We start from the raw sequence: 19302 nt of genomic DNA, 5'->3' as shown, positions 1-19302 counted from the left end.
AGGCCTAAAATTTGGTGTTTGAAATTTAAGACTTTTTAAGACCCTGCAGATACCCTGAATAAACATGAATTGAATTAAGCTTAATATGCACCAATATATTTTCAATTGATTAACAACAGTAAAACTGTCACATTCAGCTGATTCATGAAACATTTGCATGAGAAACAGAGGAAGTGTTTATCCACTTGAGAACCACAGGCCACAACTGTGTGCAGAGGGCAAGAGATGAACAGATAGAGGGAGGGGTAGAGATGGAGCGATGATTTCGAAGGGAGGAGACCCCCATGTTCACACAGACTAGATAAAGCATGCTCTGATTTGGGGACTGGAGGCCTTGTGGGAATAAAAGAGACGTGACTATTACAGTGACCTCTGCTCAAAGAGAGGATTTTGCGTGCTTTTCCCTCTCTGTCTCCACAGCTCGTTAACATCGGCCTTAATTATACTCATCAAATGTAGAGCACAGCGGAAATATGGAGGATATATCTTAGATCTGGGCAGAGTCAGATTTGTTAGTGTATCAGTTTCAGTTTCCGGAGCAGGACTGTTGGTATTAAGAGATAATCCAAGGACAAAATTTAGTTAATCTCTTGCTACAAATAAAAATATACCAAAGTGGCCATTTTCTTCCAACATATGTGTTCTGGTATGCGAGATAAAAACATCATGACATAAAAGTTATTCTTAACTCCCATGCTGTCTGCATTCGAGTCCCTGTGAGAATAACGCTGTCAGAACATTATTTTCAATGGGTGTGGTAAACTAAGTAACAAAAACAGGAAATCCACCAGCACACAGGCAGGAAATGCTACTGTTCAGTGACAGTAATAAGTAAACACAACCCAAACGGCCGCTTGTGAACCGATCCACGGTTACTCTAGAGAAAAAAGATAAAGATGAAGGGAAATTGACAAAAATAAAGTCATAAATAATAAGAATAAATGCAAAACAGCAGCATGAGAGTAAAAAATTAAACACACACACATATTTTTCTCTGTAATATTTTTATTTCAATGTTTAGTTATTCCACAAAAGGGTTTACACTAAAATGTTCACAATTCTAATGATAAATACAGTAACCGTATCACTCTCTCTTTCTATCTCTGTCTTTCGTTCACATGCACACACATTCAAACATACAGATCTACATACAGTGAGCTCATGGGATCTGACAGGAGAAAACCTAGGAATGTTATAGAGTGCTGAAATAAAGCTATCATCAAATCACAGTAATGTCCATTTAACAATGTACAGTAATAAATCATTAGATTCACTTCAGTATATTACACATGATCGGTTGAATGTTTGATTGTCATTGCAGCCTTTTGCAATACAGTGTGCTGATTGTCATCGGCTACATAGATTTAGATCCTTTTGTGCACTTGATTGATTGTCACTGCTTTTGATTGTCATTAGTTTATTCACCTGGCTCATGACAGACTTGTCAAAATTAATATTTTCAGTACTATCAGTCTACAGTACTGTTCAAAAGTTTGGGGTCGGAAGGACTTTTTTTTCATCTTTTTTGTTACAAAAACTGACAAGCTACTTTTATTCTTCAAGGATGCATTAAATTATGACAGATAGTTTTTATGATAATACAAAAATTCATTCATTCATTCAATTTCTTTTCAGCTTAGTCCCTTTATTAATCAGGGGTCGCCACAGTGAAATGAACCGACAACTTATCTGATGCCCTTCCAGCTGCAACCCAATACTGGGAAACACCCATACACACTCATTCACACACATACACTACAGCCAATTTGGCTTATTCACCTATACCACATGTCTTTGGACTGTGGGGGTAACCAGAGTCCCCCGAGGAAACCCACGGGGAGAACAGGCAAACTCCACACGGAAATGTCAACTGACCCAGCCAGGGCTCGAACCAGCGACCTTCTTGCTGTTAGGCGATCGTGCTACCCACTGCGCCACTGTTGCGCCTATTACAAAATTAACATTTGTAAACATAATCTGTTCTTCTGACCTGTCTATTCATCAAAAAAAAAAAAATTATTAAAATGTATCACAGTTTCCACGAAAACATTAAGCAGCACAACTGTTTTTACTGACATAGATAATAAAAAATTTTCTTGAGCTACAATTCAGCACACAAGAATTACTTCTGAAAGATCGTGTGACACAAAAGAAGTCAAATTTAGGTTTTTCATCACAGAAATAAAGTACATTTAAAAGGATGTTCAAATCATAAAGCTTTTTTTAAATAATATTTTACAATATTAATAATTATGATCAAATAAATGCAGCCTTGTTGAATATAAGAGATACACAGTGCTCAGCACATATATATATATATATATATATATATATATATATATATATATATATATATATATATATATATATATATATATATATATATATATATATATACAGTACAACCCTCACAAATCTCTTTTTTAAATTCATATTTTTAATAGAAAGCTCTACAATATTAATATAAATAAATCTGGAGCTTATCTAATTGATTCACTTATGATAACGGTCCAAAAACTAGTACACTCAAATTTATGTTATAAAAAATTATTATTATTATTATTATAATTATTAAAAATTATTAAAGGAAAAATCAAGAGTAGCAAGAAGTTAAAAATTTAGTTGAAATTTTGTAGTTTTTCTTTTTTTTTGCAATTTAATTGTATTATCTTTCAATTTTCAATATGTTTGGTGACTAAAATGTTATTTTATTAAATATGTCTGTTTAAAAAACCTGTTTTGTTCAAATGCACCAAAATACATTGCCTATATTTACTGAGAAATGGAGAAAAATATTAATTTTCAAAATGGGCTGTACTCAATTATGCGGAGCACTGTATATAGATGATAAATAAATAAAGAAACATTACCAACCCCAAACTTTTAAAAAGCACAACTTAATATCTACAGATGCAATTTTAAAGCATCCTCATTTTGGTCACACGCTGTCTGTCACATTGATTGTAAGTGGCACCTCAATTAAACAACAGTTTTTGTTGCATAAATATGAGAGGCATTTTAGAAGTGCACGGTTTAACTACCAATATCTGGTTTAACCAGACTAGTTTGTGCTATTGTCTGGCATAGATGGTGAGTAGGTCTATAAATGTGCAGGTTAAAAATGCTGTAGTCCATATCTCCTTTGTCTGTGCAGGTTTTTGAGATTTTTTTAAATTCTGGATTATGGCTTACATCGACTGCTTCCCTGATGTTTAAATCATGTAAAATAAGCAGGGTTTCCTGACACATTTTTCTGTAAAACATTTTGCTGATTGAAGCTCTGCTGGTTTTGTCTGAACATGATAAAGTGTGTTGTTTACTGCAGTCTCGTCCAGTACTGACTCAGACCTTGTCCCAGCTCCTGATCGCCACCTTGAACTGCAGTCTGGCCCGCTGCAGAAACTCCCGCAAAGAATCCTGAAAGAGACACAAGGAAAGATTGATCCTCTTAATTTTCACACATGGCCTCCTCTGACGGCCTTATTTGTAACACAAAAGAAACCACAGCACAGCTAAACCACATTCACACACTCAGTCACTTATTCAGTGTTTTGGCCTGTGGATTACAGTATTCATATGCGGTGTGAAGGTGGAGTATGTTACGAAACAGCACTCACCTGTGTTTGCGCTGGCCGTAGGTGGGGGTGGAAGGTGGGGAGAGGTGTAAGATGAGGAGTCAAATTTTCGGGACAGAGGAGGAAGAGCAGAAGGAGAGGGAGGCAACATGCAGGAGTAAGTTGGAGTGGACTGGGAGGGCAAAGACTAGAGAAGAAAACAAAGAAAAAAAGATTTACATCATCAACAGATTCAGGAAAAAAACACATTTCACAACTTACTATGCAAGAAAACACCCTAGATGGGTTTAAAAAATTAGATTTTCTGGGCTATAGTCCAGTCAGGCCAACATTTACATTTAATGCAAGTTGTACTTTGACGTCATAGATATTCTATTGCATTAGAGCTCATTGAACAGGATGTTGATATGCTTCTGACTGAAGGGAATCGATTTACTAGGTCGACTAAAAGTGACCTGTTAAACTGTAAACTCGCAGTGTAGCCTATGTGATGGTTTATTTTTATAAACTGCAGCTGGCGGTGATATTCCAGCAGCAACACCAGAGGGCGCTATCAAGCCATTTTAAATGAGTTTGTGTGGCATACGGACGGACTCAAAGCAGTGCATTATAGCAGGTGAAAAGAGCTAAAAAAAACTTGTAAAAGTTAGTCATGTCAGCAAATACAGTTTGATCAAATCAATGTATCATTAAACCAATTAGCCAATGTAATTGCAGTATTTGAGACTTTCTACAAATGGTGTTTTTGGATATATCGGGAAACAAACCTCGTTTACTCATGATGAATAGTTTACTGCCATGCAAGCATGCAAACATTAGAGGTTATCAAACGTGAAACAGTGACCTCAGCATTTCCAAATTGTTCCACAAACACATTCAAAATTGCCGCCTGAACAAAAAGAGTTTTGCTTAACAAACTTCATACTTAATACATAGTTTTACCTTCGAGTTGCATAATAGGTCCTTGTAGCTACTAGAATTTTTGTCTGCATTATTTACCACTAAGCACTCTGTTTGCATGCTTTAAAGAAACAAAAAGGCAGATGCTGTTCTTATTCTTTTTAAGAGAGCATCATTTTTTAATTAGGACACTGAAATGAACGTTGTCTCGAAAGAATTGAAGTATTTATATTTTACATACAGCAAATGGACTTTAAAACCTTTGTGTCGCTAACTGCACAGAATGTTTTAAATGCAGAAATGAATTCAAACCCCTATCAAACCTCTATAGTGTGTCTTTTTCAGCTATTTGAAACCTGTACGTTGGTTGTGATATAATCTTATCCAATCTTATTCAAATCATGTCTACATAGAAGAACATAGAAGACTTTTCTATTTAGATAAAATCCAGTCACACCCAGGTCTTTCCAAACATGTCTGACTTTTTTCTGAAACATAAAATAAGATAATTTGAGACAGATGTACTTGAATTTAACCTTGATATGGAATTTGACATTTATTTTAACTGTCAAATTCATGCCATGTGTAAGATGAAAGAAAGAGGTAGTATGTTCAAATAAATGAATAAATAAAAAAGAGGTAGAAAGATAAGACAACACTATTTTGAGGATTGTTGGATTTCAATCATCGACTCTGCGCTTCTTAAATTATCATCAATTATGTTCCACAAAAGTGTGTTCATGTTCCAAATTGTTCAAAAATTAAAAAAAAAACAATTGAAGCTTCAAATAGCATTTTATATTTCACAACAGCAAAAAAAAGCTTTGGAGTGACACAAGGGTGAGTAACTGAAGACAAAATGTACATTTTGGATCATCCAGTGTGACATTTGTAACATTTAATGTTTTTTATCTTAAGGAAACAGGAGACAAAAAAAATATTTAAAAAAACGCACATTACAAATGTATGAATTAGGTCACAGCAGGTCCGCTTATCACGGTAATCTATTATACAGCAGAGGAAGTCATGACTTACCTGCATACTGGAGAAGACAGACAGAGAGCTGTAGCCTGAGAGAGAAGAATCACTCCGACTGTGCATTGAGCCTTATATAAGAGAACAAAATAGAAAAAGAAACAGATTTTTCAAATGATATTATTTTCTAATCACTGCTTTTGTACTTAATGATATGGGCGATATTCTGTGTATAACAGTCATGACAATAAAGACCTTTGATGTTAGAATAAGGTGTAATATCAAACAGAATCAATTTATTATTTTATGTGGGGTTATTCTAGCTGTCGGTTTTTGGGTAAAGCTGCATGTGGATTAAAGACAAAAAGGTTTTTTCAAATCTCAAAACAAGAAAGGTGTATTATAAGTTTAATTTTCTTCTGTACATTAGAATGGGTCTGTTTGTGTTTCAATTATTTATTTGGTAAAATAATGACTTTCATTCATCTTAACCATGGTTTACAGAAAATGAATTCAGCAAGGCCATTTATGCACCAGGAATTTTTGTCAGTCATATACTGTACCTTTTTAATTATTTGATGAAATGAAAAGAATTTAAGGATCACACTGCTATTATATTTAAAATGTATCTTTTACTATCACTATTTGTCACACCACTAGGGTTTATTAATGTAGCAAGACATTTTACATTAATTACATTTTGCAAAATTGCTTATTTTTTTACATTTTAATAAGTGCATGTCGAAATATGCTTGTTTAATTTAAGTGTAGACTGTTTACTTGTGTATTTTTTGCTCTGTACATATCCACTGCACATTGTGCATATACACTGCACTTATACATTTGTAATTATGTCCATATCTGTCTGCAAACTTCTGATTATTAATAACAACTTGTACACATATTCATCTATTGTAAATCTCTGATCATAATTAATACAACCTATATAATGTTCATAGTACTTCCACCTGTAAATATCACCCATAGTTTTTCTATAACTGCACTTACTGCTATTGCACTCCTGGTTAGACCTAAACTGCATTTATTTGCCTTGTACTTGTACATGTGCAGTGACAATAAAGCTGAATCTAATCTAATCAAACTTTTCATAAATTGACATTGAAACAGGACGTCTCATCTTTGACCCACATGTTTTAACAGTGTGACGTAAGTCATTAAAAAAAGCATACCTGAGCTGTTGCTGTGATGGGAGTGATATACAGGGGAGTTAAAGGACGTGCTCAGGGGAGTATGTGTCTGAGAACAGGAACTGCTGCTCCCTGATCTCCTCTGGTTTCTCAGCTTTTCCTCCCTTCTCCACTTAGCTCTCCGATTGGAGAACCATACCTGTCAATCACCCAATATGGGTCAGTGCATAATGGACAGTGTCTTTATGTATTGTTTAAAGGCACTTTCACATTACCACAATGAAATCTTAAAGACACTCATTAAAATACTTTAAAACACTATTACCTGAATTCTAGCCTCTGGAAGATCAATCTTTGCAGCCAGTCTTTCTCTAGCAAAGACATCTGGGTAATGAGTCCTTTCAAATTCTGGAAAACAGATTTTATATGTAAATACATGTGAATTTTGTTTCCTGGTAGATAGAAAATCATACTTTGTAACAGCATGAGAGGGAATGACACATAATAACACAACATTAGAAAAAAAGTAGAAAATATGAATGTGGAATAATATGAAAAAAAGATTTGGGATTTGTGACAAAACTCCCCACTAGAACTGATATTATTTGGCATCATTAATAAGTACTATTAAAAAATATTTACAAAAAATGTAAGATGTATAATTTTGACGTGTATTGACATTTATTGAAACTAACTGAAACTAAAAATAGATTTTAGTTTTGTGGCGACCCTGTTCGTTATAATATTACTTTATTTAAATGATGTGACTTTAACATAATTAACTATTCTGCAGATCAAAATAACAATTATCCTCTCAGAGGTTAATTCTCCAAACACAAGTCAACTGATCAATATCCGTATATCTTATTTTATGTATATCGTTTATAAATATTTAACCTCACTAGGAACATGATTATTTGCATTACTTGCATGAAAAATAACTTTAACCACACATCAAGTATTAACACATTTTCAAATATTAATAATCCAATAAGTTTTTCTTATCTTTTTTAAATATTACAAAATTTGTCTTTTATTTTTTCAATTTTAATCAATGTTCCCATCCTTGTGTTTCCACCTTCTCCTTGCAATATTACAAATCATATATTGAAAAAATAAATATTGAGTCCTAAAGAAATACATAGGTTTTAGTCTTTTTGCATCCACCCTATTATTATCACATTTGACCATTTTTAAAGCAGTGGACTGTTCTATACATCAGAATAATTTTGTCAAAATAACATTACTGTTCTTTCTGAATTTAAAATGTTAGTTCTTCCGATTAATAAAAAAACTTTTTCATAATTTTTTTATCCTCAAGTGATTCCCAACTCATGATTTGTTTTAAGTCAAATATGAGCAAATTCTTCTATAGAAAGTCCATCCCCCCAAATCTCTGATGTTTCAAAACTCTACCAAAAGAAATGAGCAGATTTAATTTAGGCTTACATTCACATTTATTCATAAATTTTACTTTAGATTAGTCCCTGTGATTCATTAGGGGTCACCACAGTGGAATGAACCGCCACTTTAATTCACATAAAATCTTATTTATAGCTTGAATTTTTAGCATTCACATTTTACTCTCAGAGCCTCTGACTGAAATGAAATTTATTCTTGCATGTCACACAGCAAGTTTGAGTTTCTCTAAGAACTAATGAAGACTGTTCTCCTAAATCAGGAATCAGGAAGTATGCTTGAGCCTCAGTTTATGTCCACAGTTCATATGTGAATAAAAGCTCGAATCAAATGTGTCAGTCATGTCTCTTTAGAACAGAGGTGACCAAAGTAGGGCCCGCGGGCCAAAGTTGGCCCATGGTAACCTTTGGTTTGGCACACCATTCCATCTGAAAAGAGAGGGAGAATGATAGGGAGTTGGTTGGGGGCGAGTGCCTTTGACAGAGATAGCCATTTCTAATTTAACATGACTGTTTGTTTCTTTTTGTTTAACTGAGGAGCTACAAAAAAGCCAACTAATATTAATAGTTAATTTAAATGTTGTAAATGAATTAGACTTTAAAAATGTAAATACTGTTACTTGACCGGTGCTCTGTTACAGGACAATGCACAAACCATCGGCGAGCAAATCAAGGCAAAGGCAGGAGCAGTTCAACTGCTGTATTCAGCATTGACCTCCATTGTGTTATAAATAAAATTTTTAATGTTTTTACTATAATAAGTTCATTATAAAACGTTAAAAATGATACTGCATCAATTAAAAGGGTTTTAAGCAACGTTTTCTAGTTATTTTTACATATTAGCAAATAAAATTAACTTAATATGGTTTGGTATATATTCAACTTTAGCCCACAGCTGTAATGTTTGGTTTTTGGCCCCTAAGAAGAAAAAGTTTGGGCACCCCTGCTTTAGAAGATTTGAATTAATTAATGCTTATTATTGATTTGTTTATGAACAGTTTGAAGCATCGTTGGGACATTCATGATCAATACACTTATTACAGTATTTATTTATCTATGTTAATGTTAGTTAATGAAATTAAAGTTGTTCATTGTTAGTTCATGCTTACTCACGGTACAGTAACTCATGTTAACAAGCATGACTTTGGATTTTATTAATGCATTAGTAAATGTTGTACTATGACTAATAAATGCTCTACATGCATTGCTCGTTATAGACCCTTTAAATGTGGTCTTGTCATTGGCCCATGAACATTTCCTTCTGGTTATTAAACTATTTCATAACTGTAACAAGACATAATCAATCATAACTTGATGTTAAAACAGTACTCATAATATTATTTATCAATATGTGGCTCTTTTTGGATTCTCCGAAGCTACAGAAATTAAAAATATGAAACAGGAACTACGTTGGGACCATTGTTTTTGTTTACATCCCTGAAAGTGGTCTATTAGCTCTTGTTAGTGAATAGATTAACTAACATTAACTTATGAAACCTTATTGTAAAGTGTGACCAAATAAATCCTTAATGTGAACCAGAACCTCAAAACAAGCTATAAGTTTTATTTATTTATTTTTTTTGAAAATGAGAAACATCATGTAAAGTAAAGCTAAATTAGGCTATAAATACCCATTCCAATGATGTATGGTTTGTTTTGATATGATAATATTTGGCCAAGATACAACTATTTGAAATCTATATACTGAGAAAATCACCTTTAATACTGTCCAAATTCAATTCTTAGCAAAGCTAATAAAAAATTACTAATCAAAAATTAAGGTTTGATATATTTACAATAAGACATTTACAAATTGTGTTCATGGAACTAATATTTTATGGATTTTTGGTATAAAATAATTTTTACTCTTACTGAATTTCTACAAATATACAATATTATGTGGTGCGATCCTTAATAAAACTGATATAATTTTGATATAATCTCATATTGTGTGCCAGCTCTTCAAGTCACACCTTTCTCGAGGGCATCGATCTGCTCCTGGGTGAAGCTGGTGCGGTTTCTCTGCAGCTTTCTCTTGAGCTGCAGGTGTAGCTGCGAATCGTCCACCTCATCCCTCTCTCCCTGCACCACTCCTTCCCCTGCTCCGGCCATCTGCACATTCAGATCCTCCACACAACCATCTGAGAGAACACCAAAAAGACCCCATTAAACTTCAGAGAGTGTGGTAAGAAGTGCTGCATTTCAGTGCACAGCCGCGTGTGTTATTATATAGACACAACTGTCTCTTTGCAATTCCAGTGCATCGCAGTGTCTTCTGTTTGACAGTTTGACCTTATTTGTGTACGTGTGAATAAGCAGCAACTGCATTATGGGCATGTGATTGTGTGTCTAATGTCTGCTCGCTTTAATTCCGCCTTCCTGTAATGAAACGGAGGATGTTAAGGCCAGAGAGCAGCGTGTTTGTATGTGGGTGTACATGTGTGGCTGATGGTGTAGCTGTTGGCACCCTCTGTTTGTGCTCAGTCAAGTAGAAGAATCGCTGGTTCACCCCAAAGCTGACTTCACAAACACTGGCACACACACACATACATACACAGACAGAGCGGATATGCACATGTTGAGGTGCTGTACTGATAGATGCTGAGGTAACTGGCTGATGTTCTTGTACCTGTGCCGTGTTGAGGGGTGATGGTGTCGGCTGGGTGGTACCAGTTGTTAGGGCCGGACCAGTTGGAGCTGTTTTGTAGGTTCAGCATGGTCAGATTGTCATACATCAAATGTCACCTGTGAGAAAACCCTTGCCCTCTCTTTCTAGCATCCAGACCACTCCAATCCTGAATCAAGGACAAAAAGTGAGAGACTGTTTTAAAAGAACATAGGAAAGATGATGTGTAAGATAACAATCATTATAAATGATTTGAGCCTAGTATGTGTTTGCTTAGAACCGAATTCCAATAGATTTATTCATTTTAAAAGTTAAATATGTAAATCTGTGAAAAAATAAATAATCAGAAAGATCAAATACAAAAAAAATCTGCATTAATTTATAGTAAACAGTTCCTGTTTTTTTAGAATATCTAAATTAACAATGATCTAAATGTTTTTTTTACTTTGTTTTCTGATTATGTTGATGCATTCTGACTGAGACTATAGAGACAGCTGTCATTTGTCTCTAATACATTTGGGTGAAAATGACTATAACTATGAATAGTTTATGCCAAGTTCAGTTGTGTAATAACAATATATACAGTGTTCATCATATATAAGTACGCCTCTCACAAATCTTTCTTTTAAATTCATATTTTTAATAGGAAGCTAAACAATATTATATTTGTGCATATACATTTGATTAATCAGAACTGAAGCCAAATCTGGAGCTTATCTAACAAAGTCACTTACGTGAACGGTCCAAAAACTAAAACACCCAAATTAATATGTTATGATATATATAATATATATTAAATATTAAATACAAATTTAAAAAAGAGGGAAAATCAAGAGAAGCGAAAATTTTTTTTGAAAGATTTTGTTGAAATTTTTTGTTTTTTTTGCAATATTTTGCTTGAATTTAATTGTATTATCTTTCAATTTCTAAATATGTTTGGTGACTAAAATATTATTTTAATAAATATATCAGTTTAATAAATCTGTTTTGTTTAAATGCACCAAAATACATTTCCTATATTCACTGAGAAATGAAGAAAAATACTCATTTTCAAAATGAGCTGTACTCAATTATGCTGAGCTCTGTATTTAAAGCCATCAACTCATTTTTAAAGTCCTAATATTTTATGTTTAGGTTCAATATATATAGTAAATACATAGTTTAAAAGTATATTTTATATATACCGTCCCTATGGATCTGATCAGAAAATTGTATTTCTCATTTTGTTCTTCTACTGATCTTTTATTGTGATTTATTATTACATATTGATTATCTCTTATTCATAATGAAAGTGCTCTTTCAGTATTTTCTGTAGCATGTCCCAGTTTACTTTACTCTCTTATTTACAAATGTTATTTTATTTTAGGCTTTCTACATACAGTTTTTGGCCTACCCTTTGTGATATATTCTCAAAAACTATTACAAACTCACTTTATAATAATGGCATCATTGTGCTTTAAAGAGTTACCACTTTAGTATTAAGTCAGCAGTTTTTTTTTATCTATTTATCTCATGTTTTATGTATATGTAAAAAATAAGTTAAATCTCATTATCTCAATAGCAACCAACTGAACATCTAAACTAATTAAATAATAAAAAAACCATTGAAATGTTAAATTGAATGGTAAAAATATCTGTATGAAAATAATTACAAATGGTCAAAAGCTTACATTAAAATATGATTGTTTGTTCTGAGATGACACAATGCACTTAATCTATCTATCTATCTATCTATCTATCTATCTATCTATCTATCTATCTATCTATCTATCTATCTATCTATCTATCTATCTATCTATCTATCTATCTATCTATCTATCTATCTATCTATCTATCTATCTATCTATCTATCTATCTATCCATCCAACTCATTTCTAATAACTGATTTATTTTAAAATAAATAAATCAGCTTAAAGTGACATTTAAAGGCCTTAACTAGGTTAATTAGATTAACTAGGCAGGTTAGGGTAATTAGGCAAGCTATTGTATAACGATGGTTTGTTCTGCAGACAATCAAAAAAATATATACAGCATTAACAGGCTTATCATTTTGACCTTAAAATGTTTTTAAAAAATTAAGAACTGCTTTTATTCTAGCTGAAATTAAAACAAATAAGACTTTCTCCAGAAAAAAAAAATTAATCAGACATACTATGAAAAGTTCCTTGCTCTGTTAAACATTATTTAGAAAATATAAAAAATAAACAAATAAATAAATAAAAGGGGGACTAATAATTCTGACTAACTCTGTCTATCTATCTATCTATCTATCAATCTATCAATCTATCTATCTATCTATCTATCTATCTATCTATCTATCTATCTATCTATCTATCTATCTATCTATCTATCTATCTATCTATCTATCTATCTATCTATCTATCTATCTATCTATCTATCTATCTATCTATCTATATATATATATATATATATATATATATATATATATAGATATATATATATAACACACACACACAAAGAGAGAGAGTTCATTACACACACACAGACACAGCTAGTAATTAAGAAGTACAGAACATCTAGTCTGACATCGTCGTACACACACGCATGACTGGAGAGAGTAATACTGTCAACTAATGTTAACAACAATACATACACACACGCACACTACACAACACAGAGAAGCACTCACTCCTTTAAAACAAAGAGATAATTATAGATACACCGCACGCAATGGCACACAATCCACATTAACCAATGCAAACTGTGGCTACACAACAAAATGCAGCACAAAAATGGAGGCGTGAAGCCACTAACCGAACTGTATTGGTATCACAAAAATAACCATCATCTGCACATAATTTATAGAACACCGTTCAGCTAAATAAATCAATACTCTTCAAATGAATAGTGAGTCAGAAAAGATATTACCGGTTGCTCTGATAGTTCTGCATGTAAAAGTACTAGCTTACACAAACAGGAGGCCATTGAAGAAATATATGGCAAGGAGAAAGTAAATACAAAAATACTGATTGAAGACACAGTGAAATGCTGCATATAAATTTGTTTGGAATCAAGAAATACCATAATGCTTCCCTGTAACAAAAATTCTACATATGAAGAGTTTAGATGCAAAAACCTCTTAATGCCGATTGATATTCTCCTCCAAAATTAGCATTTTTCTCTGACGTTAGTGTGTATGCTCAGTAATTTTACTGTTATAGTGACAAATAAGTTATTTTTATTGCCTTTAAAGTGAAATAACATAGGAGGCTGAGAAAATGGTCATTTTAAAAGAACATCAGACGGCATTTAAAGGTTTTTGTATCTGAACTCTTCATATGTATGAAACATACACACAATCCATACACATGCTGCATTTATGTGTATATAATAAAGCAAAACATTCAATTAATTTCAAATAGTATAATAATAATAACCAAAATAATAGTTTAATAAATTATATAATACTACTGTCATGCATGTAGGCTAAGTAAAAAGTACAAATATGTCAAACTAATAAATGAACTCTATGTCTAGAACTCTGAATGAAGATAAACAGTGTAACAATCCATACACAGATGCTTTACATCAGACAAATTTTACAATGAATTTCTTAATAGTGTAATATTAAACAAAATCTGTGTATTGAATAATAAAAAATAAAGTCTATAGACTAATAAAAAAGGTTTTTAAAAGTTTTGCACAAATTAAATTAATTAAATTAAAAGAATTGAATGCAACTTTGTAAGCATCTCGAGAAAATCAAATACAAGCACATGTAAATCATTTCCATTTAGCCTTTGGTGCTATTGCACAAAATACCATTGTGTACAAAAACGAAAATGTCAAAGGTCAAGTCATGCCCTAACCTTTCCGCATTTAACCAGTACTTTTCCTCAATCTATTACAAGAGTGATCATGTCTGAATCGGCTGGAGACTCACCTGCTTAGATGAATGAATTGTAAAAGTGCTCCACACTTGCTCAGTGTCTCTATCACTTTCTGTTCATCCCTCTCTCCTTCTCTCTGCTCTCCTGCTTTGTTAATGTTAGACTGTGTTCGAGAGAGAGAGAGGGAGGAGAGGAAAGGGAGAGAAAGATGGAGAGAGTTAGACAGGGCGAAAGAGAGGAGGCGAGGGAGGGGTTGTGGGCTACACAGAAATGCATCTGCAGGCACTCTGGTCCTTGAAGCAATGAGGGAGAGAGAGAAAGAGAGAGAGAGGGATGACACACAGAGTCAGTGTCAGTGTCAGGTCTGGACTTAATGCCAGGAAAAGGGGTGATGAAGTGAGAGAGAGGAAAAAATAAAAAAAATGACTGAAAAAGAGGAGACGTAAAGCTATTTCTAATGTCTCACAAAGGCAATTCGCCATTTGGAGATAAGGACTTCCAAAAATGGCTAACGACCCAAGAGCTGTGAGGGAGCTTCAGTCCACACACCTGCTCTATGAAGGCCCGCGGTCACTGAGTTTCACCCTCCACACTGCTGACATCCACATCTGTAGCAGAAAACAATCACCAAAATTAACTGTTTACTGTTTCAAGTTCAAGGGATGTCAGTGTTTTAAGGGAACCATCAATTAGTTAAAACCTAGTTGGTATTAACCAGTTTATTTTTCATAAAGTTTAGCTAAAAGCTTTTCTGAAATGGGTATTTTTTTTGTTCAGAACCATGAAAATGTCTGGCCTCAGAAAACAATATTAATATTTAAAATAAATAATAGTAATAATCTTTTAAATAAAATAAAATAAAAACTTAAAACCTTAATTTCAGTTCCTCTTTAGTGAAATGAACTGCACCATCCATAACTTATATTATGTTAAACTGACTTAAAATAGCTTGCGTAACTCATAAAATTAAGTTAGAACATGATTAATTTAGTTTAATAAGTTACAATTAACTAAAAACATATGTTGTCAGAAGTAATTGATCACATATTTTTTACAGTGTGCCACACTAAAAAAATCTTGCAGCTTTACATAGTTTATTCATTTTAAAATTTCTAGTCATCTCAACTCAAAAATATTAACTTATAACTTTGTATCATTACAAAAATGAGTTGAAACCTAATTAACTTATTAAAAAAGGAAAAAGTAACATAAAATAATTGGTTGTCATGACTTTTTGTAATATCGTTTTTTACACTGCAATAAAATGTAATATTTTAAATTATAGCTCAGTTTTTGTTGATATACACTCCTACAATTATTAAATGTTTTAAAATAAGCTTCTCCTGCTTACCAAAGCTGCATTTATTTAATTAAAAATACAGTACAAATTGTAAAATTGTGTAATGTTATATATGTTATGCATTATAAAATAACTGTTCAAAAGTAGTTTATCATTTAATTTAATCATTTATTCCAGTGATTTTAAAGATGAATTTTCAGCTTCATTACTCCAGTCTTCAAAGTCGCATGATTCTTCAAGAATCACTCTAATATTAATTATTCATTTATTTTATTTTCGGCTCAGTCACTTTATTAATCCAGGGTCGCCACAGCGGAATGAACCGCCATCTTATCCGGCATATGTTTTATGCAGCAGTTGCCCTTCCAGTTGCAACCCATTATTTTATTATTTTATATTATACTAATAAGTTTCAAGTTTAAGAGATATCAGTGTTTTAAGGAATCGATCAGTTAAGCAAAACCCAGTTTGGTAATAACCTGTTCATTTTTTTTTATAAAAGTAGACAAATGCTTTTCTGAAATGGGTATTTTTTGTGTAGAACCATGAAAAAATTTAAATAAAATAATAATAATTATTATTGAAATAAAACCAACTAAACGCTAAAAACATTCATCATTTCTATTGCTCTTTAAAAAAATAATAATCGAAAATTAATAAAGAAATTGCTTGCTGCCATACATAGTATCAAAGACTATATAATAATAGTGATAAGTAATAGTATTATATAGTATGATTTTGCATTATTATTATGATAGTAGTAAGAGTATTTGAAGTTCATTCATTCATTCATCCATTCATTTTCTTTTCAGCTTAGTCTTTTTATTAATCTGGGGTCTCCACAACAGAATGAACTGCCGGCAACATATGTTTTATGCAGCAGTTGTCCTTTCAGCTGTAATCCATCACTGGGAAGCCGAGGCTTGAAACAGTGACCTTTTTGCTGTGAGTTGCCATTGCGCCACCGTCTTACATAGGTTAGTTTAATCAAATTAAAATTTCTAGTCATCTCAACTCAAAAATATTAAGTTAAACTGTATAACTACAAAAAATTAGTTGAAACCTGATTAACTTATCAAAATAATAGGCTTCTTCTTCTTCTTCTTTGTAGACTTAGTCCCTTTATTAATCTGGGGTCGCCACTGCGGATTGAACCGCCAACCCATCCTTCAAGTTTTTACGCAGCGGATGCCCTTCCAGCCGCAACCCATCACTGGGAAACATCCACATTCACACACACTCGGAAAATTTAGTCTACCCAATTCACCTGTACCAGATGTCTTTGAACTGTCTTTGGACTGTGAGGGAAACCGGAGCACCCGGAGGAAACCCACACGAATGCAGGGAGAACATGCAAACTCCACACAGAAACGCCAACTGAGCCAACAAGATAACAAGATGTACAAGAGACATCAAAGTAGGGGAAAAAACATTTCTCAGCTTTTATTTACATGTAAAAAAAAACTTCAATTCAGAATTTGTATGAATAATTTTGGGCTTGACTGTATATTACAGTTTCATCTCAATTGCTATGGCTCAGTTCTCATTCATTCATTTTCTTTTTGGCTCAGATCCTTTATTAATCTGGGGCCGCCTCAGCAGAATGAACCGCCAACTTATCCAGCTTATGTTTTATGCAGCGGATGCCCCTCCAGCCACAACCCAACACTGGGAAACGCCCACACACTCTTGCATTCACACACACGTTACGACCAATTTAGTTTATTCAATTCACCCATAGTGCATGTCTTTGGACTCGTGGGGGAAACTGGAACACCTGGAGGAAATCCACGGCAACACGGGGAGAACATTCAGCTTTGGCTCAAGTCTCGATTTAAATTTTTATTTTTCAAAACAATAAGTTTACATCTCTGAACAATTAGCTTATTGTTTAAATCAGATTGGCCTTTCATATTGATTTAAGCAAAATTGCAAATGCTTTGACACATGTCTGCAAACAGTATTGTTTGAGTTTGGACAAAAACTAATTGCACATGGCTTGTTGATCAAAACCGATGAGTCGTTTCTCATTTAGGATGTCAAACTCTTCAGAACGTCACAATTAATTTTCATCATGTAAGCCATCACACTCTAAATTTCTGTTTATTCGATTATCAAACATTTGTATATGCATGTTTACACCATAAATATCTAATAATGACCTTGTTTGTAATAACAGCTAAACTGGTGAATGACCTTGTAATACAATTTGTGACTGCCCACATCACAATCACAACATTCACTATAAAATATACAATACAGAAATTGTACAAGTAAGGTTTCTCTTTGCATGTAAAACATTTGTACATAAATAAATGCACTGTATAAAATACAAATGTTCATTTATTATTTTTTATGTACTTTTGACTCTTAAAACAAATACTAGATTTTTAAAATCTTAATATCCATGGTTGAATGTCATGGTGAAAAAAAAAACTACTAATCAGTTTAAGCAGTGTGGCTCACATGATGAAAAATGCACTTTATGTTTTGGTGGCCTTGGCCAAAGTACTGACATGATAACTAGGTTTTGAAGCATGAATTAAAGATTTTAGGTGAGTAACTACATTTTGCAGACATGCAATTAAGGTCTGAAGTTCAAGCAAACGGTTTTGAAATTTGCACTCACAGTTTAGAGAATGTTATGTTTTAAAAATGTGCCAAAGCAATTGAGAAAAACTGTATTATTATGTATATTATGACTGTATATTATTATGTATAGTTATGACTTTTTGTAACAAATAGTTTAGTGCTTTTGAGATAGAGGACATCAAAGACACATTACACTGATCAAAAATGACAGAAAATAAATGTATAATGTTAAAATTATTTTTTTATTTAACAAATGTTTTTATTTTTATTTTAAACTTTTCTATTTAATCCTGAAAAATGTATCAGTTTCCACAAAAATATAAATTATTAATGTTTTCAACACTGTTAACCTTAAATATTTATATATAAAATAAGCACAAAATCCTAATTTAAGTGTAATTCGCAAAGGATCTATCGATGATTTAGCTTTGTAGATATAAAAAACATTTTAATTTAAAGCATTTTAACATTTTAGAACATTGTAATAATATTTAAATCTTATATTTATGATCAAATACATGCAGCTGTGGTTAGCAGTAGAGACATCTTACTGAGGAAAGCAATATAAACTCCACAAGGCTTTTTAAAATTGCCTTGACTCTAGTTTGAGCCGTCCTCAAAAACAAAAGGAGGATTAAAAGATAGTTAAATAATAAAAGGATAAAGGCCGACAATTTTATTAAAGAGACATTTATATTCTTATTATCTTAAACACTGTTATTCTCATGGGAGAAATTTCACACATTACTCTGTCCCTCGTGTAGTTCTTTATACGCTGCATGCTTGCTCATACGATTACATGCAAACATGAGTAGACACTCAGACCTGGGTATGAGGGCCTCTATCCTACCACACACACACACACACACACACACGCCAGGCTGTATACGACATGTTTACCCTCCACTGCACTTTGT

The 19302-nt window shown here is 32.8% G+C and overlaps 2 protein-coding genes across 3 annotated transcripts in view; both read right to left on the bottom strand.

Moving 5' to 3' along the window:
- The window catches only part of tbc1d10b (TBC1 domain family, member 10b), a 442453-nt gene that overhangs the window by 229685 nt on the left and 193466 nt on the right, over positions 1–19302 (bottom strand). The gene's annotated exons all lie outside the window — the stretch shown is intronic.
- pax10 (paired box 10) lies at positions 2652–14660 on the bottom strand. Its single transcript, NM_001386443.2, is given in 8 exon segments — positions 2652–3417; positions 3618–3762; positions 5511–5581; positions 6641–6797; positions 6924–7006; positions 9990–10157; positions 10646–10811; positions 14547–14660. Coding segments are annotated over 7 exon segments (831 nt in total). The 5' UTR covers positions 10752–10811; positions 14547–14660; the 3' UTR covers positions 2652–3316.

This window comes from Danio rerio, chromosome 3 (genome assembly GCF_052040795.2).
Source record: "Danio rerio strain M-AB ecotype USA chromosome 3, GRCz13ab, whole genome shotgun sequence".
Classification (NCBI taxonomy): domain Eukaryota; kingdom Metazoa; phylum Chordata; class Actinopteri; order Cypriniformes; family Danionidae; genus Danio; species Danio rerio.
The sequence above is the reverse complement of the archived record's forward strand: the minus strand, read 5'-3'. Positions and strand labels throughout refer to the sequence as shown.